The sequence below is a fragment of the Lissotriton vulgaris genome, chromosome 3_1 (assembly GCF_964263255.1).
Source record: "Lissotriton vulgaris chromosome 3_1, aLisVul1.2, whole genome shotgun sequence".
Classification (NCBI taxonomy): domain Eukaryota; kingdom Metazoa; phylum Chordata; class Amphibia; order Caudata; family Salamandridae; genus Lissotriton; species Lissotriton vulgaris.
The window spans coordinates 1769270829-1769296977 of record NC_141689.1 but is presented as its reverse complement, the minus strand read 5'-3'; the positions used below and the strand labels follow the sequence as shown (position 1 = coordinate 1769296977).

General features: G+C 44.9%; 1 protein-coding gene across 1 annotated transcript in view; it reads left to right on the top strand.

Annotated features, from left to right (window-relative positions):
* AFG2A (AAA ATPase AFG2A) overlaps positions 1-26149 on the top strand; it is a 1627379-nt gene that overhangs the window by 613798 nt on the left and 987432 nt on the right. The window contains exon 12 of the mRNA XM_086962189.1: positions 2404-2457. Coding sequence (XP_086818315.1) covers positions 2404-2457 — 54 coding nt within the window. The remainder of the gene's footprint in view (positions 1-2403; positions 2458-26149) is intronic.

Genomic DNA, 26149 nt, shown 5'->3' with positions numbered 1-26149 from the left:
AGATCGAAATTGAACCAGTGAGCTTTGTTTTTGGGAGTTGCCTGTGGGGGAAAAAAGGAGAGATGGGTTCCGGTAGGAGTAGGAAGGATGTTTGAGGTGGCATTAAGTTTGTTACCTAGAGAGTTAATTTTGGTTGTGAAGAAGGAGGAGAACTCATCACAGGTTATTAGGGATTTTGTGGTTTCTTTGGATGACTTACCTATTTTGTTTGATTGAAGTTTGAATATTTCAAAGAGTTTGCTGGGTTTGTTCTTGGCTTTTTCCAGTTCTGATCTGAAGAACTCTTTTTTGGATATGAGGATGTTCTTGTTGTAAGTATTTCTGGCCTGATTGAGATGTTTAAGTTAGGAGGCTGAGGGGTGCTGTCTCCAATTTCTTTCTGTGAGTCTGAGAGCTCTCCTTTAGCTATTGAGGGGTCTGCTGAACCAGGTGTTTTTGTTTTAGATTTAGGACCTTTTGAGCTTTAACGGGCCAGATCATCAATTATGTTGGACATAGTCAAATTGTAGTGCTCTGTGAGGTCGTTGGCCTAGATCGATTTGGGGGTGGGAGGGTGTAGGTCATTCTCACAGTGAGCAGTCAGTTTTTCGAGGTCAAGGTTCTTAGTGTCTCTGAGCCAGCGTTTCAGTTTAACCGGTTGTCCAGGTCTTTTCATGCGGTAGTCCGGTTTTAGGTAGGTGATGGCATGGTGGTCTGACCAGTCGCATGGATCTATTGAATTCAACCTGACCGCCGATGCCTTAGTGATCCAGCGTGGCGCCTTTTGAGTGGGTTGGAAGGGTGCAGGCCTGGGTGAGTGATTGGTCAGCGAGGAAGTCTTTGAGAGCGTTGACTTGGGAGACATTGGGGTCATTCCAGTGCAGATTAGAGTCACTGTGAAGAATGTCATTTGTGTGGGGGAAGACCTTAGCGGTGATGATTTTCATGAGGAGATCCATGAAGTTGTCGATTTTACCTGGTGGGGGTGGTAGAAGATGTGCAATTTGCATAACTGAGTAGTGTTGTTACAAACGGAGAGAGCAAGGTATTTGCTGGTGTCCGTGGGGTCTGCATGGAGTTCTGTGACTAGGAGGTCTATGCATGCAATGCCTACCCCTTTTTTAAATTGTCTATCCAGTCTAACAATGTTGTTATTTGGTGGGACCAGTAAATAAAGGTAAGGAGATGAGGATGCATTGAGCCAAGACTCGGTTAGGATAGCTACATCAGTTTTATGGCTTAGGATGAGGGCGGCGATGTCAGAAGCATGTCTCGCAGCTGAATGACAGTTAAGAAGGAGGCCAGAAAGTGGAGCATCGGGACAAATGTTGTGAGAAGGGGAGGATGGGTGTAATTATGTTAACCCTTTCGCTGCGGCGGCTATTCCGCCGCAGCGCTAACGGTCGCGGGGGGCGCGCGGGTGACAGAACCATTCCGTCACGGCTCGCGGGTGAGCTGTGCTCATGACGGAACGGTTTCGTCACGGCCCCGCCCACTCAATTAAACGCGTCGCGCAGGCACGAAATCAGCGCCTCGCAGGCGCGGCGGCCGGGCCGTGACGGAACCGTTCCGTCATGAGCACAGCTCACCCGCGAACCGTGACGGAACCGTTCCGTCAATAGCCTCGAAGAGGTTAAGTTGTTGCTGTTTACTCCTCTTGCGGAGAGATGATGATCTATTGGTGTTTATTGAGACAGTGGGAATCAGGTTATTTTTCATAGTCATGAACCAGGAGTTCTGGTTTGTATTCCTGGTTTTTGAATATTACAATCACCGAAATAAGCCAAACTTAATGTATCAAAGTTGGACAGCTAAGTCTGGATTGAATTGGAATCAACAGCCTGTAGTTTGTACTTAGATCCTTGCAGCGTGCGTTTAACAAACTAGACTCATTCCTACTTGATGGAGTTCAATTTACTTTTTAGACAGTTTATAAAGAAGTTGCTCTTAGTCCTTACATTGTGGACTTGAAACAAGTTCAACAGGAGTAGGGCCATACTTGGGGTCATTAATCACCTACACGTAAAATCTAAATAGAGGTGAGGGGCGGGCACATCTGTACCATCTTTACTAAACTGAAAGTGTAGCATTCACCTCTCGTGGATGACCGCTTGAGAATGCTCAGCTTAAGTGTGTTTTCAACATGGCCCCTAGCGCCATACCTTTGGAAATTAACAATTTGTGTGCTGGTGTAAGAAGTACTTTATTAATAAATTGAGGTAGAATAAATAAATCCCTCAAAGCGGGACTAGGAAAGGGAGTGTGAAAGAACAACGGCAGCCTTCCATTTTCTATTACATTTTCTCTTTGTTTCCTTTCACATTTCTACATTTTAGTAAGTTGTCCTTATCTTGCAAACTCCAATCTGTATCGAAGTTACATACTGAAAATGAACTAACATATTTATTACTTTGTTTTGTCCAGGGTCCGGAATTAATGAATAAATATGTTGGGGAATCTGAAAGAGCGGTGCGAGAGGTAAGTGGACAAATATTTGACTGACTCCTAGGCATTGCACGTCGTATTGTGTGATAATTTTAAACAAACGTAATGTGATACTGTCTAGCAATGTTGGACGGGCATATGGGATGGAGGAAGTCTGTTATAAGGAAATGACAAGAAAAGCCTCAGGATTATTACTTTTCACCCACTGTCCGTGGAGATATCAGTGCTTCAGCGATGTTCCTGTATCTGTAGATGAATGAAACCTAAAAGGAGATGAAGAGGGTTGTTAGCAGTAATATTAGTCTATTTACAGTTTGGATCTGTAACTTCTAAGTGCCAGTGATGTTTACTGGGAACGAAATGGATCTCCTTTTTTATGCTTTCACCTCTCCTAAAATCAGTGCGATTATAAATGCATTCACTATAATATGTTTTCCTCATTGTTAGAGGCAGTTTCACAAACCTGACTTCTCGTGCACAAACATCATTATTGTGGCATAATAAAAGTGCCACATTCGCAGTTCAGATATTTTAATTTCTAAATTGCTGTCTCTGGTACTGATTACACAGCACCTTAAAGGCAGTAATAATGCACAACATGTGGCATGAAGATAATGTATTAAGTCCACACAACACCCAATTGCCAGTCCTAAAGAATAGTAATTACTTATGCACAGCCGTCTCTCCAGTAGCATAATGAAAGCATAGGTGCAAACAATGTTTGTCTAATGACCTGTCATACCAACTAGTGAAAGAATCATTCTGGATTTAGTTTAAAACAGGCAGGAAGCAACATTCTGCCCAATATTACATTAAAGGTTGTCTGAAAGTCATTACTGGTATGTGGAATAGCCTCGAGCACCTTCCCTGCTTTGAACTTTAAAAGCTGAAACGTCCTTATCTGAGCAGAAGGCTCTGAAGTTCAGACTCCAAGAGTGAGTTAATGTTAAAAGCAGTGTCCTCTTTAGACTCCTTTGCCATTCCATCCTGTGGTGAGCATATATGGAAGAAACTTTCACACAGCCAGCCCGATACATTCAAATAATTACAAATAAAATATTCAGCTATTGAGGGGTTTAATCTTACTCTGATTAACTTCTGAAGCTCTTTTTATTCGGACCTATTCTTCTAACAGTTGCACTTGCTTTCACGCACCATAGCTCAGTGAACTAGGAATCAGTTAATCTTATTTGAAAAAAAAAATTTACAACGGGAAAACACAATTATACCCCATACAAGGATTGAAATCTTGTGGCTTGGGCCCAATAATTTACACATGTATTGGCGAATACATTCAGCTAAGTGTCTCAAGGTAAAAAAAGGTTTTAATTTGACCCCCCAATAGACACACTGCTTTGTTCATTTCTTTTAAATGTATTGTTTTTTTCAACTGAACTAATACAACAGCCGGTAACGCCTACCAGTGTGAGTAATAAACAAATTGGGTAATAGCAACCTCGCAACATGTACATGCTCACAGTCTTACACCACCAGTGCACACGAAATCTATAAGAAGCTATAGTACGGGCAGAACACTGCATTATCATTGCAAACTTTTGAGGATTGCCAGGTACTTTTTAGGTTGGTTTGGAAGTTTGAGCCATTGGGTGGTTCAGTACATATGCCTTGAGGGACACCATATGTCTTTGGGTTTCGCATTTTTAGTTGACGCAGCATTAACTTCCAGTAAGCATCCCGCTGTTCTTGACAGTACATTAAGTCATGTAGCCATTTATTTGTTTTGGGGCAGAACCCTCTCCTCCAGTGCCTGACCACTCTTCGCTTAGCGTACTCCAAAAGCACCACAAGGGGCATAGTGGGGACATTAAATCCTATCATATCTTCAATTACTGTCAGTATTTTTAGATAGTAGCCACTGCGAAGTGAAGGAGGTCGGCATTTAAAGGGTGGCATCTGGAGCACCTGAAGTCCTCCTCAAGCCCCAACAGTTATCCTTCTGTAATTTCTTTAGCATCCACAATAAATTTGAATCAGCTTCAATAAAGAATACTTTCACATAAACTAGTTCTGACAATTGTGTCCTTTGTAGTGGTTAGTACGTGAAGAAAGCTCCCATTTCTTTAAGATGGCATCAATGGCAGATGTTTTCATTTAGAGACGTGTAGGGTTGAATTAAACATGGTGCTAATTTAATACTTTGGCATCTTAATTGGGCAATTTCTTCAATCTTATAGGACAGCAAAAGTAGTACAGGTAGTTCATTACACATAAACTGTTGACAAATGACCACCTATTAACAAGGCTGTTTCCTACCTATTGATAATCCTGATGTCAGTTCAATCAGTAGACCTGTCCAAATTCAGGGACACATGGACATTCCACTTGAAAGGGGATTTATCTGGGAAAGATGCAAACAGTTATTGGATGATGAGTGCTGTGGAGTGTCTGAATACAAAAATGAAAGTTTTATGGAATGAAGTCTGGTTTTTAATTTTTATTACAGTCACTCGCACGATATACACAACTCAAAAGGTTCAATCTAAGATGAATAATGATCTATCCTAGGCATGCCCAATATGACACACAACTTAATAGACAACATCCATGTGGTGTGGAGGCGTTGTGCACTACTTTGCCACTTGGTACTAGTTATATGCCAAATAACAGAACGGACAAAGTGGAAATCACTGTGTACATAGAAGATATATTTCCATTGACTACTAACCAGGAGGAAAGGTTAGAAACATATCTATAGGTTTTAAGATTCTGCTTTACAGTGGGTAAACACTTTAGAGCAGTGCCCTGGAAACATCCAGAGACTCTTCCTGATCGTTATAGCCAAACGATCTGCACAAATGGGCCAGTGCAGAACTGTCTATTTACGGAAATATATACAGACAAAACACTGAGAAGTACTGGTGGAATGCTGTATCAGAAAATGAATAAACCGGCTCCCTTAATAGGGGAAATCACTGACTCAGGGAGTGAATGTAAATGTCCTATTTATCAAGAATGACCACTGGGATTGCAATACCCTTACCAGAGGTGTACTGGGAGCATATTACAAATATTTCTCCCGACCCTCCTAGGTATATTAAAATGCATATCAATTGAAAACTAGGTGTATAATCTGTCTGCAAAGTAAACGTTTTCGGCCATCTCACCTTCCTCATGATGTATTTTGTGAGGTCATAAGCAGTGCATTGCAGGGGCGCAAGTTATAGGTAGGTCAGCTAACTATAAGTGTTGAATTTCTCTGGTTTTGTACAAGTGAAATCTCAGCCTAACTATAACATCCCTGTAACATTTTATTTTTTCAGTGAATTTCTATGGTTTTTCAAATTCTATTTCCCAACTATAACGTCCATGTAACCTTGGATTTTTGTATTGAATTTTTAAGGTTTTTAAATTATATTTTCCATATTTTCCATCTAAATGGCTCTATAAGGGGTATGTTTATAAACTTGTATTTTCTTCAGTGGATTAATAAGCTTTGTTTTTTAAACTTCTTTTCTTTTTTTCTTTTTTTTGGCGACAACATCGCGATCCCCACGGACACGTCGCAAAACCGGAAAACAAAAGCAGACATTTAATGACCACCAACACATCCAAAAATAATATATGAAAAAAAATCCATTCTGAACATTGCCCTTCACATTTTACTATGTACATACTTCGTTCAAAACATGTTTCTACTAAGTTTCTTTAAAAAACATCTTTCAGACCTATTTTTAATTTTCGCGGTTATTGGGGACGTCGCAATGGCATCGTTAACCGTGACGATCACATCTATTCCATAAAGTGAACACACATATATGCACACATATTGCAGTATTTTACACACTAGGGGTTATTACTGTACACTTCAAACTCGTGTTTTTTTCTAGTGTATTTCTAGAAAAACCATCTCTAAAACCTATTTTCCGTTTTCGCGGTGACTCTAGAGACCGCGATGACGTCTGTAATCTCAATTTTCCCGGCCACGTTGCAAATGCGTAAAACAAAAGCAGACATTCATTGGTCACAAACACATCAAAAAATAATATGGAAAAAAATACATTCTGAACATTGCACTACACATATTACTATATACATACTTCTTCCAAAGCATGTTTAAACTCATATTTTTGTACTAAGTTGTTGCCAGGATTCTGCACATATACAGAACTATGCACAGGAAAACAGGACCTCAGTGAATAGGGGTGTACCAACCTACCACATTAGTACCCAAAATCCCAAACCGACTAGCTATTGTGTCTCATTCGTTCTCTGTCTACAGTGAAGCTACCAATGATTAGACAACCCAGAACACGTCACTCGATCTTAGGAATCGCGGGAGCCAGACACTCTTTCGCTCACTCACTCGTACTTGTCTACAATGCGAGTAATCTGAGACGCGGTATAGTTTAAAATGTTTATTTCAACTAATGCGCTCTATGGAGCAGTACACGTGCCAATACTAGCAGCAAAATGCATAAACACAATATAGTCTGCATTGTTACCATACCATAGAATACAAACGGGGATATCATTTCATAAAAATCAGTGGAAAAGGACTTAACAAACTAACCACCCTCCACTTGGTAAGAGATAGTTTATTATAAAAAAAAGTCCTCTGGGCTTTGTCAGCAGACCCCCATACCTCAAGGCCTAGATGCAATGTTCACATCTCAGGACAAGCACATATTCTCTTCAGAAAGGTGTCTCTCCAAATGTGTCAAAACATGTTGCGGTTGCAATATTAAAGCACACGATTTCCAGTAGTGCAGCTGTGTGTCGCATTTTATGTCTAGGTGCGATGGACTGACCAGAACGGGATAACAAGGGGCATTGTTGTTTAACATTAATCATCGTGTGCAGACTAAACCTCAGAGCACAGCAGAGAACGTGTAAGGTGTACACAGTTCTCATGTGAAAGGGGCACAAACAGGGTCTTGCGAAATATATGCATGCAGTGTTGTGCGCAAAAGCAGCGTCATAGCAGCGAAGCTCATGCTAAATTAGCAAATGTCTACAATGGACCTATAAGCCATAGTACAAAGTTTCTTTAAAAAATATCTTTCAGACCAATTTTCAGTTTTCGCTTTTATTCGGGATTTTGCGATGATTTCAATAACCGGGACGATCGCGCTTTTTTCATAACGTAGTAAATACATATTTAAACACACATACTATAGTATTTGACACACTAGGGTTTCTTACAGTATTCTCTAAGCTCGTCTTTTTCTAGAGAGTTTCTATAAAAACCATCTCTAAAAACTATTTTATATTTTCTCTGTGACTCCGGATATCGCGATGACGTTGTTAATCGCAATCCCCCTTGACACGTCACGGAAACGGAAAACATAAGCTGGAATTCAATAGCCACCACCACATTCAAAAAATTATAACTCTATAATTAATTCTAACATTCACAAAAGATAACTCACTATCTAAGTACCTCTATAGAAACATTTATCAGAATCTCAATATCTCTATAATAATGAGTATTAATGATTCACTGATATATTTTTTATCTTAACACCAATATTCTCGACGACGTTGATAGTTGCGATAACCCCGCAACGGTTCATGGGGGACTGCGTTGGCAGTTGCGGCGTCGTCCCGAATATCACACGCAATAAAATAAAAATATATTTTGGACACATAACTTGTATCACTCCCCCCCCCCCCATTTCTCAACCATGGGGTCAAGAGTATCTCCACCCTGACCCCATACACACACATTTTCATCCCCAGGAACCGTTCCAGATAGATAAAATGAAAATGGCGGCTGTAACTTTCTGTTCAGGTTGCAGCCAGCCAACCAGTGCATTCCTGTTGGAGCGTGCATCCGCGATACATCGCGAAACCTCCACAAAGTATCTATGGGCAGAGATATCACCATCAGTTTAAACTTGCAATTCTCAACAACTACTCAGATTTACACCAGATAAGCAAAAGGCGCTTCCTTGAACCGACATCTACCTCCTTGGCAAATTTTGATTCAGCGGTTCGGGCTGTAGGTGTGGCTGAAGGTTCCTATGTGAATTAACAAACGTTACAAACGCACCCTTATTTCACGCCCCGAATTCTCAGTCCCCACTGCACAGATCAGCCCCAAACTTTCCATGACAGTAGAACCCACCTTGACACTTTTTGGGAATATTTTATGAAGATTGGTCAAACGACGCGCAAAGTTATAGCCAAGTCACAAAATGCAAAAAATGATTTTCCTATGGAAACATGGTCCTAACTATAACTACTTACTGGAGACCACCAGTAGGTAATTTGAATATAATCTGTATAAATACATACATATATATATTCACTGAAAAAACCCATAGGTTTCACACCAGTTATAGTTAGCTGGAAATTTTGCTGACATAAAACCATTGAAATTCCCACGTTATAGTTAGTTGGACTCACTATAACTTGCGCGCCTGCAATGCACTGCTGATGACGTCACATATTACATCACTCATGACATGGTCAGTGACATCACTCATGACACCATCCAGTGAATGTGTGTCTTTCTGAAAAATAAATTTGTTTTATATATGTATTTGTAAAGGTCGATGGTAGAATAAATGTTTAAATAAGTGTGTAAATGGATGTTTTTTAAATAAAATATTGATTGGTTAACTGGCTTATTAAGTGTATCTTAGGGAATACATATTTTAGTGAGTAATTTTTAAATATTTAAATATATATATCAGTGTTTCACTTTGTGTATAAGTGGCTGTATGGGTTGGTGACTGACTCACTGTTTGTATGTGTTTTGAAGACAGCATATGTGTAGGACTGTATGGGTAGATGAGTGTGTATATATGTGTGTTAGTGAGTGAATGCCTGCCTCATTAGTGTCTTTATGAGTAACTACATATGTTTTAATCTAGTATATGTGAGTATTGATGTATATAAGTAAGTATATGTGAGAGTGAGAGATTGAAAGAGTTCCTGTTTAAATAAGTATGTGTTTCTATAAGTGATTGTTTAAGAGAGTAAGTATGTGTAAGTTTCCTTAGAAGTAATGTGCTAGTGTGTGTATAGCTGTATATGCAAATAAATGGATGTTCAATAGTTTATTTGCATGTGTGAGTAGTATGTGTGCGAGTAACTTTTGGAAGACTGTCGGTGTGTAACAGGATGTATATGTGTATCACTACATATGATGAGTGAGTATATGTATGAGTGACTATATAGAACTGTTGCTGAATTAGTGGATGTGTATATAGATGGTGGAATTACTTAATTGGTTGTTGTAACTGGTATGGGTATCTCCATTTTTTTGAAAATGTTAGTTTCTATTTTTGAATATGTGTTTCAAGGGTTACATTACACTGAAAGGAGGTCTGTCAATCTGTCACAAGGATGGTGTTATCAGTGATGTCATGAGTGATGTCACTGACCATGTCATGAGTGATGTAATATGTCTCGTCATCAGCAGTGCATTGCAGGCGCGCAAGTTATAGTGAGTCCAACTAACTATAACGTGGGAATTTCAATGGTTTTATGTCAGTAAAATTTCCAGCTAACTATTACTGGTGTGAAACCTATGGTTTTTTCCAGTGAATTTAATAGGTATTTTAAATGCTAATTCCTAACTATAACTGGTGTGAAACCTATGGTTTTTTCTGTGAATTTCAAAGGTTTTTTAAATGCTAATTCCTAACTATAACTGGTGTGAAACCTATGGTTTTTTTCAGTGAATTTCATAAGTTTTTTAAATGCTAATTCCTAACTATAACTGGTGTGAAACCTTTTGTTTTTTTTAGTGAATTTCAAAGGTTTTTTAATAGCAAATTTCTATAGCTATGCAATGTAATATTTTTTATAATGAATCCTATAATGTATATTTATGTAATACTATTTTTTTATGTATATTGTTCATGTTTTTTTTTTTTTGCCCTGGAGCGCTCCCGGTGAGCGCACCGGAAAGCGCAGTCTTGCGGCGGCCCTATGGCGCGTACCGGTGAGCGTCCCGTTAGCGCTTTTGCCGTGAACGAAAACATCATCGTGACGTATCGCGTAGCTTCATCCGCGTGATACGCATGGCTTAAACGCACCCGGAAGCACTCGAGCGCATACGATCGCGCAACGTAAGCATCCGACGCGGTTACGCAATGCGCCCCGGGGCGCGCCCGGGGGCGCGTAGCGTAAACGCGTCGGGTCATGTGACCTAAAAATAACACTTTTTATTGGTGCAGGACAGTTTTGGTTTCCAAATGATGAAAGCCCTGGTCATGTGACCTGAAATTAACACTTTTTATTGGTTAAGGATAGTTTTTTTTCCTAATGATGAAAGCCCCCACCTTTTTTTCTCATTCTCACTTTGTACTTTGAGTGAAGAAGACTTGTTGAAAGACCTCTCTGTACTTTTTTGGACTGAAAAATGGCTTCAGTAGCAGCAGCAGCAGGAGCATCTCAGCCACCACCACCACCACCAAGAGGACCACCACAACACCACAGTGGTGGAGATGAAGAAGAGGAGGAGGAGGGGAGGAGGACATTCCTGCCAGAAGACAATACCCCATATAGGCCAAAGCAGCACATTGTATGGGAGTTTTTTTCCATCCCAAGTGGCCTCAAAAAGGTGAATGCGCCAAAGGTGACTTGCCTAATCTGTGGCACTGAACTTTCAAGGGGGAACCCTAACAAGAAATACTCATTTGGCAATAACACCATGATTCGCCACATGCAGCGCAGGCATCCCAACAACTATGCTGCGGCAGAGGTCCGTGAACTGGCCACAAACCCTCCCGAATCTTCACTCAGCACCTCCAAAAGAAAGCAACCCACTCCATCGGGACCAGAGACAAGGGAGATGGTCCCAAACATACAACCCCAGTTTGGGCAATACAAGATCACTTGTATATTTTGTGGTAAGACCATCACCTATGGTGAGCAAAGCATAAAGCTCATCAACCGTGCTGGCGACAACCACAATTGCCCCAAAAACCAATAATTTTTCCAGATTTTTTTTTGCTCCAGTTGAGCCGTTTACAATTCCCTGTTTTTTGTTTCTCCCCATAAAAATAACAAAAAAAATATAAAATTGTTCATAAAAGCCAAAAAAAGTACAAAATGTTCAAAAAAACATTTAAAAAAATATAAAACAACAATAAGAAGAAAAAACCCAGTTCTTTTTAGAACTACCTCCAATTTATAAAAAAAAGGCTACATTTTTAAAAAACTCTGTCATTCTTTTTCCCCCATGGTACGCTCCCCGGTACGCTCCACGGTGCGCGTTCCGGGCGCTCCCCCCGCGCAAATCGGAAAAAAAATAAAAAAATGTTTTGCCCCGCGGAGCCCTTTTATGGCCACCACATGAAACCTAGGGGGTCAGGGGGGTCTACTCTGCCCCCTTTTGGTCATTTCCCCCTTTGTTTTTGCCACCTCTTGTGTCTCGATCCTACCGAGACACAAGATGGCGGCCGCTCCGGACTGTTTGGAATGTTGACAGACACCCGAGAGCCAATCAGGTTTCCGCGCGTGAACTCGCGTAGCGCGCTGGTTCGCTCCCCGGTGCGCGTACCGGGGCGCGCCTATAGATATATATATTTTTTTGAACCTAAATTACTCAAAATCCATTGGAGCACATATCTTGAGACATAGCAAAGGCACATCGGGCTACTCTGCCTCAGGACCCACTTTGGGATTGATTTTTGGCATACTTAGGACTGTACAGCAACCACTTGGTTTTCGGATGACTACTTACCCCAGAATGCATTGGCAAATAAAAAGTCCCATGAGGGTGGGGTTTTACTTACAAAGTCGACACAGCTGCCTGAACTTTGGAATGCTGCCAGTGATCAAGGGCGTCGGCCCGAAACATGTTTGGCTCAACTGTTGGCAGAGAGAATGTGTCGTGTTTGCTGCCCACATTAAATGAAGGTGAAATTCACATCTGAGTTGGCGTTTCCTTGCAAGGCAACTTGATTCTTTTTGGGATATGAATTGCGGCGATGCCTCGCCGCGGAGACGCCCCGCCACGAGCTTTGTGGTGCCTGTAGTGCCTTGAAGAGTGGCGCTGCGTGGAGCTGTGAATGCTTGTTGCTGTGGGACAGTTAGTGGTGGACAACGCTGCGCTACTCTGCCTCAGGACCCACTTTGGGATTGATTTTTGGCATACTTAGGACTGTACAGCAACCACTTGGTTTTCGGATAACTACTTACCCCAGAATGCATTGGCAAATAAAAAGTCCCATGAGGGCGGGGTTTTACTTACAAAGTTGACACAGCTGCCTGAACTTTGGAATGCTGCCAGTGATCAAGGGCGTCGGCCCGAAACATGTTTGGCTCAACTGTTGGCAGAGAGAACGTGTCGTGTTTGCTGCCCACATTAAATGAAGGTGAAATTCATATCTGAGTTGGCGTTTCCTTGCAAGGCAACTTGATTCTTTTTGGGATATGAATTGCGGCAATGCCTCGCCGCGGAGACGCCCCGCCACGAGCTTTGTGGTGCCTGTAGTGCCGTGAAGAATGACGCTGCGTGGAGCTGTGAATGCCTGTTGCTGTGGGACAGTTAGTGGTGGACAACGCTGCGCTACTCTGCCTCAGGACCCACTTTGGGATTGATTTTTGGCATACTTAGGACTGTACAGCAACCACTTGGTTTTCGGATGACTACTTACCCCAGAATGCATTGGCAAATAAAAAGTCCCATGAGGGCGGGGTTTTACTTACAAAGTCGACACAGCTGCCTGAACTTTGGAATGCTGCCAGTGATCAAGGGCGTCGGCCCGAAACATGTTTGGCTCAACTGTTGGCAGAGAGAACGTGTCGTGTTTGCTGCCCACATTAAATGAAGGTGAAATTCACATCTGAGTTGGCGTTTCCTTGCAAGGCAACTTGATTCTTTTTGGGATATGAATCGCGGAGACGCCCCGCCACGAGCTTTGTGGTGCCTGTAGTGCCGTGAAGAATGGCGCTGCGTGGAGCTGTGAATGCCTGTTGCTGTGGGACAGTTAGTGGTGGACAACGCTGCGCTACTCTGCCTCAGGACCCACTTTGGGATTGATTTTTGGCATACTTAGGACTGTACAGCAACCACTTGGTTTTCGGATGACTACTTACCCCAAAATGCATTGGCAAATAAAAAGTTCCATGAGGGCGGGGTTTTACTTACAAAGTCGACACAGCTGCCTGAACTTTGGAATGCTGCCAGTGATCAAGGGCGTCGGCCCGAAACATGTTTGGCTCAACTGTTGGCAGAGAGAACGTGTCGTGTTTGCTGCCCACATTAAATGAAGGTGAAATTCACATCTGAGTTGGCGTTTCCTTGCAAGGCAACTTGATTCTTTTTGGGATATGAATTGCGGCGATGCCTCGCCGCGGGGACGCCCCGCCACGAGCTTTGTGGTGCCCGTAGTGCCGTGAAGAATGGCGCTGCGTGGAGCTGTGAATGCCTGTTGCTGTGGGACAGTTAGTGGTGGACAACGCTGCGCTACTCTGCCTCAGGACCCACTTTGGGATTGATTTTTGGCATACTTAGGACTGTACAGCAACCACTTGGTTTTCGGATGACTACTTACCCCAGAATGCATTGGCAAATAAAAAGTCCCATGAGGGCGGGGTTTTACTTACAAAGTCGACACAGCTGCCTGAACTTTGGAATGCTGCCAGTGATCAAGGGCGTCGGCCCGAAACATGTTTGGCTCAACTGTTGGCAGAGAGAACGTGTCGTGTTTGCTGCCCACATTAAATGAAGGTGAAATTCACATCTGAGTTGGCGTTTCCTTGCAAGGCAACTTGATTCTTTTTGGGATATGAATTGCGGCGATGCCTCGCCACGGAGACGCCCCGCCACGAGCTTTGTGGTGCCTGTAGTGCCGTGAAGAATGGCGCTGCGTGGAGCTGTGAATGCCTGTTGCTGTGGGACAGTTAATGGTGGACAACGCTGCGCTACTCTGCCTCAGGACCCACTTTGGGATTGATTTTTGGCATACTTAGGACTGTACAGCAACCACTTGGTTTTCGGATGACTACTTACCCCAGAATGCATTGGCAAATAAAAAGTCCCATGAGGGCGGGGTTTTACTTACAAAGTCGACACAGCTGCCTGAACTTTGGAATGCTGCCAGTGATCAAGGGCGTCGGCCCGAAACATGTTTGGCTCAACTGTTGGCAGAGAGAACGTGTCGTGTTTGCTGCCCACATTAAATGAAGGTGAAATTCACATCTGAGTTGGCGTTTCCTTGCAAGGCAACTTGATTCTTTTTGGGATATGAATTGCGGCGACGCCTCGCCACGGAGACGCCCCGCCACGAGCTTTGTGGTGCCTGTAGTGCCGTGAAGAATGGCGCTGCGTGGAGCTTTGAATGCCTGTTGCTGTGGGACAGTTAATGGTGGACAACGCTGCGCTACTCTGCCTCAGGACCCACTTTGGGATTGATTTTTGGCATACTTAGGACTGTACAGCAACCACTTGGTTTTCGGATGACTACTTACCCCAGAATGCATTGGCAAATAAAAAGTCCCATGAGGGCGGGGTTTTACTTACAAAGTCGACACAGCTGCCTGAACTTTGGAATGCTGCCAGTGATCAAGGGCGTCGGCCCGAAACATGTTTGGCTCAACTGTTGGCAGAGAGAACGTGTCGTGTTTGCTGCCCACATTAAATGAAGGTGAAATTCACATCTGAGTTGGCGTTTCCTTGCAAGGCAACTTGATTCTTTTTGGGATCTGAATTGCGGCGATGCCTCGCCGCGGGGACGCCCCGCCACGAGCTTTGTGGTGCCTGTAGTGCCGTGAAGAATGGCGCTGCGTGCAGCTGTGAATGCCTGTTGCTGTGGGACAGTTAGTGGTGGACAACGCTGCGCTACTCTGCCTCAGGACCCACTTTGGGATTGATTTTTGGCATACTTAGGACTGTACAGCAACCACTTGGTTTTCGGATGACTACTTACCCCAGAATGCATTGGCAAATAAAAAGTCCCATGAGGGCGGGGTTTTACTTACAAAGTCGACACAGCTGCCTGAACTTTGGAATGCTGCCAGTGATCAAGGGCGTCCGCCCGAAACATGTTTGGCTCAACTGTTGGCAGAGAGAACGTGTCGTGTTTGCTGCCCACATTAAATGAAGGTGAAATTCACATCTGAGTTGGCGTTTCCTTGCAAGGCAACTTGATTCTTTTTGGGATATGAATTGCGGCGATGCCTCGCCACGGAGACGCCCCGCCGCGAGCTTTGTGGTGCCTGTAGTGCCGTGAAGAATGGCGCTGCGTGGAGCTGTGAATGCCTGTTGCTGTGGGACAGTTAGTGGTGGACAACGCTGCGCTACTCTGCCTCAGGACCCACTTTGGGATTGATTTTTTGCATACTTAGGACTGTACAGCAACCACTTGGTTTTCGGATGACTACTTACCCCAGAATGCATTGGCAAATAAAAAGTCCCATGAGGGCGGGTTTTACTTACAAAGTCGACTCAGCTGCCTGAACTTTGGAATGCTGCCAGTGATCAAGGGCGTCGGCCCGAAACATGTTTGGCTCAACTGTTGGCAGAGAGAACGTGTCGTGTTTGCTGCCCACATTAAATGAAGGTGAAATTCACATCTGAGTTGGCGTTTCCTTGCAAGGCAACTTGATTCTTTTTGGGATATATATATATATATATATATATATATATATATATATATATATATATATATATATATATATATATATATATGGTAAAGCAAATGCGCAAGCGCTTCGGTGAGGGCTCACCGCAGTATCTCACCCTCCGGTTTGTTAGCGGCCCCAAGCAAGGTTTGAAGGCTCCCTCTTGCATTCATGGATGTCGACGCGTTTCGGGGCCAAAACCCGCCCCTTCTTCATAGACTTGATAAGGAAGACACCAAACTCAGCTCACGCTTTCCAAACGCATTTTATTTGGAAAGTGGGCGTCGTCCGCCCTAAGTGGGTGGAGTTACGGCACCTGGAATCCTGGAGATTGTAGTCCAGTGAACTGAGTAGTTCGTTAAAACCTTGAGTAGGTTGGCGTTTCCTTTGTGTAAATGTCATTAATATCCTTAAGTAGGAGGCGAGGGCAGACTCCAAACTTCGCTGAATAAAGCATCCAAGTGTCTGAAGCCTGTGGCGATGAAAACTGTCATCGCCTGCCAGCACAGCATCTAAATTTTATTCAGCGAAGTTTGGAGTCTGCCCTCGCCTCCTACTTAAGGATATTAATGACATTTACACAAAGGAAACGCCAACCTACTCAAGGTTTTAACGAACTACTCAGTTCACTGGACTACAATCTCCAGGATTCCAGGTGCCGTAACTCCACCCACTTAGGGCGGACGACGCCCACTTTCCAAATAAAATGCGTTTGGAAAGCGTGAGCTGAGTTTGGTGTCTTCCTTATCAAGTCTATGAAGAAGGGGCGGGTTTTGGCCCCGAAACGCGTCGACATCCATGAATGCAAGAGGGAGCCTTCAAATCTTGCTTGGGGCTGCTAACAAACCGGAGGGTGAGATACTGCGGTGAGCCCTCACCGAAGCGCTTGCGCATTTGCTTTACCATACATATATATATATATGCATATTCACTAAAAAAAACATAGGTTTCACACATGTTATAGTTAGCTGGACATTTCACTCATACAAAACCCTTGAAATTCCCCCGGTATAGTTAATTCAGCTAACTATAACTCGCGTGCCCTCAATGCACTGCTTATGACGTCACATATTACATCACTCATGACATGGTCAGTGACATCACCCATGACATCACTGATGACATCTTAAATGACATCACTGATGACATCATCCAGTGAATGTGTGTCTTTCTGAAAAATAAATATGTTTTATATATGTATATCTAAAGGTCGATGAAAGAAAACATTTGTAAATAAGTGTCTAAATGGATTTTTTTTTTTGTAAAAATGTTTGTATAACTGACTTAAGTGCATCTTAGTGAATACATGTATTAGCGAGTAATGTTTAAATATGTAATTATCTGTATCAGTGTCTCACTTTGTGTATAAGTGGCTGCATGGGTTGGTGACTAGCTACATGAGTGTTGATATGGGTTATTAGTTGGTTTTCAGAGTATCAGTATGAGTGTCTGTATGGTTTGGTGGGGGGTATTACTTACCGCATAGATGCATGAATGGGTGACTCATTGTTTGTATGTGTTTTGAAGACAGCATGTGTGCAGGACTGTATGGGTGGATGAGTGTGTGTATGGGTGTGTTAGTGAGGAATCCCTGTCTCAATAGTATCTTTATGAGTAACCACATATGTGTTAAACTAGTATATGTGAGTATTGATGTATATAAGTGAGTATATGTGAGAGCGAGAGATTGTAAGAGTTCCTGTATAAATAAGTATGTGTTTCTATAAGTGATTGTTTAAGAGAGTAAGTATGTGTATAATTCTGTAGAAGTAAGTGTAGTGGTGGGTGTTTAGCTGTATTTGCAAGTAAATGGATGTTTGATAGTTTATTTGCATGTGAGAGTAACTCTATAGATGAGTGTCCGTGTGTAATAAGATATATAGGTGTATGAGTACATATGATGAGTGAGTACATGTATGAGTGCCTATATAGAACTGTTACTGAATGACTGGATGTGTATGTAGATTTTGGAATTACTGAATAGGTTGTTCTAACTGGAATTGGTATCTCCATTTTTTTCAAAATTTTAGTTTCTATTTTTGAATGTGTGTATCAAGGGTTATATTACGCTGAGAGGAGGTCTGCCACTCTTTCACAAGGATGATGTCATCAGTGATTTGAGATGTCATCTGGGGAATTTCAATGGTTTTGTATGAGTGAAATGTCCAGCTAACTATAACATGTGTGAAACCTATGGTTTTTTCAGTGAATTTCTAAGGTGTTTTAAACGCTAATTTTTAACGATAACATGGTTGAAAGCTATGTTTTTTTCAGTGAATTTCCAAGTTTTTTTAAATTCAAATTTTTAACTATAACGTTGCTGAAACTTATGGTTTTTTTCAGTGAATTTCAAAGGTTTTATAAATGATAATTTTTAAATGTATTAATTGTTATATTTTTTTATACTAATTTACTACATTATTTTAAACTATTTATTTTTAGATATTTTATTTTTTAAATTACATAACACATTTTTAATATAAATTGAATTCTTTTTCTATAAAAAATATTGAAATTGTAATTTTTTTATTATTTAATATTTTTTTAATTTATATATATTTTATATAGCAGGCAATGATATCCTATGGAAGGAAATTCAAGTTACTGGTAAGTACAGTAAAATTTACTTTTCAGGAATAGTAGTGAGCTAGATTGGGGAATTAATTCCTCCTCAATCCTGAGGTCCCCAGTGAGCTAACTAGCCCACCAGGTACCTCCAGTATGCGCCAGGCAGCTGTGTTGCAGAGAGTCGTTCAAAGCACGCCCCCTTTTTACAACACTGCAACACAGCTCCGTGGCGCTTACTGGAGATGCCTGTTGGACTAGTTGCCCCCTAGGGGACCTCTGGATTGAACAGGAATTAATTCCCCAACTTAAAACGCGCCTCAGGGCATGCTTGCACTCACATCACCTCAAGCCCCACCCCCTACCTTCACCACTGTGCTAGCGTGCCCTGTAGAGTGTTCTAAGTTGGGGGATTAAGTCCCCTTGCATACAGGTGGTCCCTGGGGGCCAACTAGCCCACCGGCAACCTCCAGTATGCGCCAGGAGGCTGCGTTGCAGAGACGTGTAATGAGGCCACGCCCCTTTTTACACCTCTCTGCAACGCAGCCCCCGGGCGCGTTTGCAGAGGGGGAACTAATTCCCCTTGCATACTGGGGGTCCCTGGGGGCCAAATGCCCACCAGGAACCTCCAGTATGCGCCAGGGGGCTGCATTGCAGAGAGGTGTTATGAGGCCACCCTCCTTTTTACACCTCTCTGCAACGCAGCCCCCTGGCACGTTTGCAGAGGGGGAACCAATCCACCTTGCATACTGGGGGTCCATGGAGGCCAACTAGGCCACTTGGAACCTACAGTATGCGCCAGGGGGCTGCGTTGCTTTGCCTCGGGGGTTGGTGGTCCCCGGGGCAGTGTGGGGGGGATTGGGCCCCCCCCACACTTCTTTTTCACTATGCCCCCGGGATTTGGTCCCCCTGGGGGGTAATTTGAAAAAAGCAGACCGGGTTTTAAAAAAAAAAAATTTGGGGCCTTGGGGGTCCTTGGGGACCACCTGAGCAGGCCTAGGGGGTCAAGCTGTTTCTACCCTGCCCCCTTTTTGCGTTCTACACGTTTGTTTTTCTGCTTTCTTGTGCCTCGGTCTACCGAGCACAAAATGGCTGCCAACACTTCCTGGTTTAAAGTGTTCACTGCCAATGAGCATGCAGCGCATACTCGGAAAGGTACTCGTACGGTACTCGTACCCCGCGATTTTTGTAAAAAAAAAATCATGTCTGGGGCTTGAAGGTCTTTGTGTGACCCCCTGAGTAGGCCTAGGGGGTCAAGCTGTTTCTACCCTGCCCCCTTTTTTTGCGTTCTACATGTTTGTTTTTCTGCTTTCTTGTGCCTCGGTCTACCGAGCACAAAATGGCTGCCAACACTTCCTGGTTTGGAGTTTTCACAGCCAATGAGCATGCAGCTCGTACTTGGAAAGGTACGCGCACGGTACTCGTACGGTACTCGTACCCCGCAATTTTTGTAAAAAAAAAAAAATGGGGGGGCCTTGGGGGTCCTTGTGGGAGCCCCTGAGCAGGCCTAGGGGGTCAGGGTGTTTCTACCTTGCCCCCTTTTTGAGTTCTACATGTTTGTTTTTCTGCTTTCTTGTGCCTCGGTCTACCGAGCACAAAATGGCCACCAACGCTTCCTGGTTTGGGGTGTTCAGAGCGAATGAGCATGCAGCTCATACTCGTAAGGGTACTCATACCCCGCGATTTTTGTCAAAAAATATAATTGGGGGGGGGGGCCTTGGGGGTCCTTGTGGGACCCCGGAGCAGGCCTAGGGGGTCAGGGTGTTTCTATCCTGCCCCCCTTTTTGCGTTCTACACGTTTGTTTTTCTGCTTTCTTGTGCCACGGTCTACCGAGCACAAAATGGCTGCCAACACTTCCTGGTTTGGAGTGTTCACAGCCAATGAGCATGCAGCTCATACTCGAAAAGGTACTCGTACGGTACTCGTAACCCGCAATTTTTGTAAAAAAAAATCATTTTTGGGTGTGGGGAGGCTTGGGGGTCCTTGTGGGACCCCCTGAGAAGGCCTAGGGGGTCAGGGTGTTTCTACCCTGCCCCCTTTTTTTTTTTTTGTAAAATTTTTTATTTTGCAGACAAAGAAAAAATAACAATAAACAAAAGGTACCACATTTGGTGCATAGATGGTCCCACACAGTGGGAAAGCGTGAAAGTAAGATGAGGCAGAGCAGCAAAACAAAAAGCCAGCGGGTAAAGTCTTCATTTGCTGAGAATGTCGGCAGTCCCGTACCTATCCCCCAGCATGGGGTAGCTCAGTTAGTGCAGCCGGTAAATAGTCCAGGATCGCCCCGTTCTCTAAGTAAGCCTCATCTCGGCGATGCAACTGTCCCAATGTAGCACCCAGCCCCTCCCCCCAAGAACTCCCCCCCCCCCTCCCCCCCCCGTGACGGCGCCGCTCGCATTCTCCATTCATCCAACAAGCATACTCTAGAGCTGAAATAAGTGTAAATTCCTCAATGATGCCGGGCAAACAGCCGAAGGCAAGCCAGCAGAAAGAAAGGACACCAAGGGGCCCCACTCGTGCCTGAAGTTTTTGTAGTTGCCTATAAATATATCCGCCATTCTCTCGAGACTCAAAAGTCTCCACAATCTAGAGTGCCAAAGGGAAACCGCCGGGGCCTCCTTCCGTTTCCAGGCCGAAGCCAACGTGAGTTTGGCCGCGCCGAGACACAGCCACAGGATCTTTTTGTCGGCTCGCGTTTGGTGTTCAAGGCAGGGGTCTCTCAAACCCAGTAGCACGAACTCAGGGGAGTCGTCGACAGGGTACCGCAGAATGTCCTTAATATGGGACAAGATCTCGACCCAGAAGGGCTTAATGATCGGGCAATCCCACCAAATGTGGCGGAAGTCCCCCAGGAGGCCGCTACCCCTCCAACACCTGTCCGTGACCGCCGGGAAAATGCCATGAAGTCGAGCCGGGACCATGTACCATTGCGTAAGAGTTTTGAAATGCGCCTCCCTCAGGAGTATAAAATGATTAAATTGCGTCATGTTCTTCCAAAGCGCCGACCATTCTCTGTCAGTGATATCCCTCCCCACCATCTCCTCCCATTGCTCCATGTAGCGCGGTCTGGGGGAAAGGGCCGAGCGGAGCAGCAGCTGGTATAGAAAAGAGATGGCCCCCTTCATGGCAGAGGTCTTCAGGAGAAAGGCTTCAAAGTCGGACAGAGGTCTCGTCGCCGCCTCCCGCACCCCCGGCGCTGTGGCCCAATGAAGCAATTGTAGATGCCGGTACCGCTCCCCTGGCTGCACTTGGTAGTCCCGCATGCAGTTCTCAAACGTCAGGGGATCGGGGCCATGGAACAAGTGAAGTAACGCCCGGCATCCCCCCTCCCTCCAGCCATCAAAGGGGCCCTCGGCGAGCGCCGGTGGGAACTCCGGATTAAAATGCAATGGAGTGAATGGGGATGGAAAGGTCGTCCACCTCTCATCGCCCGCCAGTGTGTCCCAAACTTTCAGCATAGTCCCCGTGGGGGTACTAATATACGCGTTCACTGGGCGGTCCCGCTTTGGCTTCCATGCCAGGTCCCAGATGGACCGGCCTGCCACACTCCGGTCCATATGCAGCCAGTGTTTGTCAGAAAACTGCTGTGACCACTCCACCATGACTCTAAGTTGGGCCGCCTTGTAATAGAGGTTGAAGTCCGGAAGGCCTACCCCCCCTTCATTCCGCAGGCGTCGCAGGAGTGTAAACGAAAGCCGCGCTCGACCACCCTGCCAGACAAATTTCAACATCATCGATTTAAGGTGGCTAAAAAAAGTGGTGGGCAGCGGGATCGGTAGGGCCTGGAACAGGTATAGATACTTGGGGAGAAGGACCATCTTGATAGCATGTACCCGTCCTAACCAGGATAGGAATTTTGGTTTCCATTTCTCCAGTTCTGCTCGCGACTTGGCCAAGAGGGGCGGGAAGTTGGCCGTGAAGAGGCCGCCCACTGTGGGGGTGAGGTGAACCCCTAGGTATAGAATGGAGCCCGAGGCCCAGGCCAGAGGCGTCGTCGCCTTCACCCGAGCCACCTCGGCCTGAGATAGGGTCAGGTTCAGGACATGCGACTTGCCATAGTTAACCTTGAAGCCGGCCACCGCTTCAAATTCCAGCAATATATCCCGTACACATGGGAGAGAGTTAGCGGGGTCGGCCACCGACAATAGGACATCATCTGCAAAAAGGGTGATCTTGTGCTGTTCCCCCGTGAAAGGGATGCCCTTCACCCCCTCATGCTCCCGGACGGCCAGCGCCAGAGGTTCAATGCTGAGCGCAAACAACAAGGGCGAGAGGGGACACCCCTGCCTAGTGCCTCGTGAGTGCCGGAAGAAGGTCGACAAGTGGCCGTTCACCGCCACCCTCGATCGCGGGCTGCAAAAGTTGGCTCTCACCATCGCGATGAATCGATCGGAGAAACCAAACGCCTGTAACGTGTGGAATAGGAAGCCCCAGTCCACTCGGTCGAAGGCCTTCTCCGCATCCAGCCCCACCAAGACCGCCGGGATGCGGAACCTGTCCGCCTTCTCAATAAGGTGGATTACCCTCCTAGTGTTATCATGCGTCTGGCGGCCTTTGATGAAGCCAGATTGGTCCGCGTGAATAATCGACGGCAGCAGGTCCTGTAGGCGACTCGCTAGAATAGCCGAGTAGAGCTTTGCGTCGATATTGAGCAAGGCTATGGGGCGGTACGAGGTACACTGCTCCGGGTCCTTCCCCGGCTTCGGCAGGACCGTGATCACTGCCTCCGCAAGGGTCCCAGAATTCACCCCAGGCCCAACCATGTCGTTAAAGAGGGCGACCAGGAAGTCACACACCTCAGTCGCATAGGTCTGATAAAAGACTGCGGTGAACCCATCGGGTCCGGGGGCTTTGTGCAATTTCAGGTTTTTGATGGCAGAGAGGACCTCCTCTCTCGTGATCGGAGCATCAAGTAAATCGTTCCAGGCCCCTGATACCTGCGGGAGCGATAAGCGCTGCAGGAATTCACGCTGTTTAGCAGTTTCCAGCTCTTCCCCCTTGTACAACGCGGCGTAGAAGCGGCCGAAGACATCCGCCTTCGCCCCGTCACTGTGATGGAGCACTCCCGCAGCATCTCTAATCCCACCTATGTATTCACGCTCCCTCTTATCTTTCAATTGCCGGGCCAGGTGTCTACCAATCTTGTTACCCCCGGAGTAGGAGTGCCGACCCAGCCTCAATATGGTGAGTTCAGCCCTATTCGTATAGTGCGCCTTCAACTTGCCCCTCACCGCCGTCAGGGGACGTAGGGTCACCCTCGAGGGATTAGCTTTGTGCTCCCTCTCAAGCGTGAGCACCTCTGCCTCCAGCGCCTCCCTCTCCCTCCTACGTAAAGCGTTCAATTGCGAGTTGAGGCCCAGGCACGTCCCCCTGATCGTCGCCTTGAAGGCGTCCCACGTGGTCATCAGGGACGTGTCCGAAGGGGGATTGCTTTCAAAAAAGTCCCGAATGGCCAGACGTAAGGCCTGATGGGACACCTCGTCCCTGACCACCGAGGCCGGGAAGTACCACTTCCGGTTCGCGGTGTCAGGAGGCGACCACCGAAGCGTGAGCACCATGAGACTGTGGTCCGACACAGATATCGGGAGAATGGCGGCATCTAAAATGTTCCCTCTAAGTGATTGACTAAGGAAGACGTAATCCAGACGGGAGTAGGAGTGGTGCACATGGGAAAAGAACGTATAGTCCTTTACATCAGGGTGAAAAAACCTCCAGCCATCAACCAGACCTATCTCCTCCACCCCCCGCTGTGTAGCCCCCGAGAAGACCCCTGTGTCCGCCCGCCGCCCCCCCGAGCTATCCACCTCTCCGTCCCAAACCAAGTTATAATCACCCATCATGAACACATGACCTTCCGCAAAGTCCCCCACCTTCTCCAGTAGCTCCTGCAAGTACTTATTCTGACCCGTATTAGGCAAGTAGAGCACCACAAATGTACAGAGCCTGCCTTGAACGTGCCCTTTGACCATCAGCCACCGCCCCTCTCTATCGTTGCGGACCCCCATAGGTTCCTGCCCCCTTTTTGTGTTCTACACGTTTGTTTTTCTGCTTTCTTGTGCCTCGGTCTACCGAGCACAAAATGGCTGCCAACACTTCCTGGTTTGGAGTGTTCACAGCCAATGAGCATGCAGCTCATACTCGGAAAGGTACTCGTACGGTACTCGTAACCCGTGATTTTTGTAAAAAAAATCATTTTGGTGTGTGGGGAGGCTTGGGGGTCCTTGTGGGACCCCCTGAGAAGGCCTAGGGGGTCAGGGTGTTTCTACCCTGCCCCCTTTTTGCGTTCTACACGTTTCCTTTACCTGCCCTTGGAATAAAGGGGTAAGGTACATCAAATATGTGACCCATGGGATGTGAGGTTTTAGAGTCTATTGAACATGTTTTATTCTTTTGCACGGCTTACACAAAGCAACGTATACATTGGATTAGACCACTGTGCAAAATGATAGGCTTCAATGACTGCACAACAGCATTGAGGTTATGCTGAACAGACACGAGTAGACAAGTCGTTTTTTCAATTGATAAATTTCTCACTGCCATATGGTATCTGAGTACCTAGAAAACTCGTGCTGAAGAAAGGTCATCAGGGACATTTTACATTTCTCATATCTTTGTCAAGAGGGCTGCAATCTATTTTTATTTGTTTTTTTAACTACCTGCATTTTTATGTGTGTGTATGTATATATATATATATATATCTATATCCAAACGGTTGTCACAAACTGTCAAAGAAACTGTAACTGGGCGTTTATGAATTAAAAACACGCTGACAAGAATTAAGTGGCCTGGACATCGTTTCTTTGACCGTTTGTGGCGATCGTTTGGATTTTTGGGAGTCGTGATCCCGTCTGGGCCCGCCACTGTAAGAGGCCGGGGTTTTTGCGCATACTTGACAGTGGAAAAAAAGAAAATATATATATATATATATACATATAAATATATGTATTTGCTGTTATTCTGTTTCATCTATATATGATTGTATATTGGTACCTTTTATATTTTATATATAAAGGAATGAATGAATGAACCGTCATCCCACCCCACATAGTTGCGGTATAATGCCGGAGCTAGCGCTAAATCTTACTACCTGGCGTATGAGTGTTTCGTTGATTCTGGAATGAGGTTAGAGAAAGGCAGTAAAACTACAGTTTCTCCTTTTGGAAAACATTACGAAGACAGGTGGCCAATCTTTTTCAGCCAGAAAGATGTCATAACCCTGAGTGAGTACCTCCCAAAAAAGGACATTAATAAACCTGGCAACACCACCTTCCAACTGTAGCTGTGCTTCGTATAACTGATGCGGGACACTTATCCTGGTATCAGGTGTTTCCACTGTGGTATACTCACTCAGCGCTACTCCCACCAGACAATCCATCAGGTTCTGGCGAACTATTGTGACTTCTGCTTGGTTGTCCAGCATTGTCAAAGCACATTCCCCGTTCAAAATTCGAGGTATGCCTAACTTTTAGTCTGGCTACCTACTTCTTTTTAAATTGAGGTTTTGATATTTTAGCTTTGTCTTCCTGTTGAATTATTTTGTATATATTATTTGTAAAGCGCATCAATCAATCATCCCTAGGGATATCACGGCGCTGGGACGGAACTTAGAGCAAA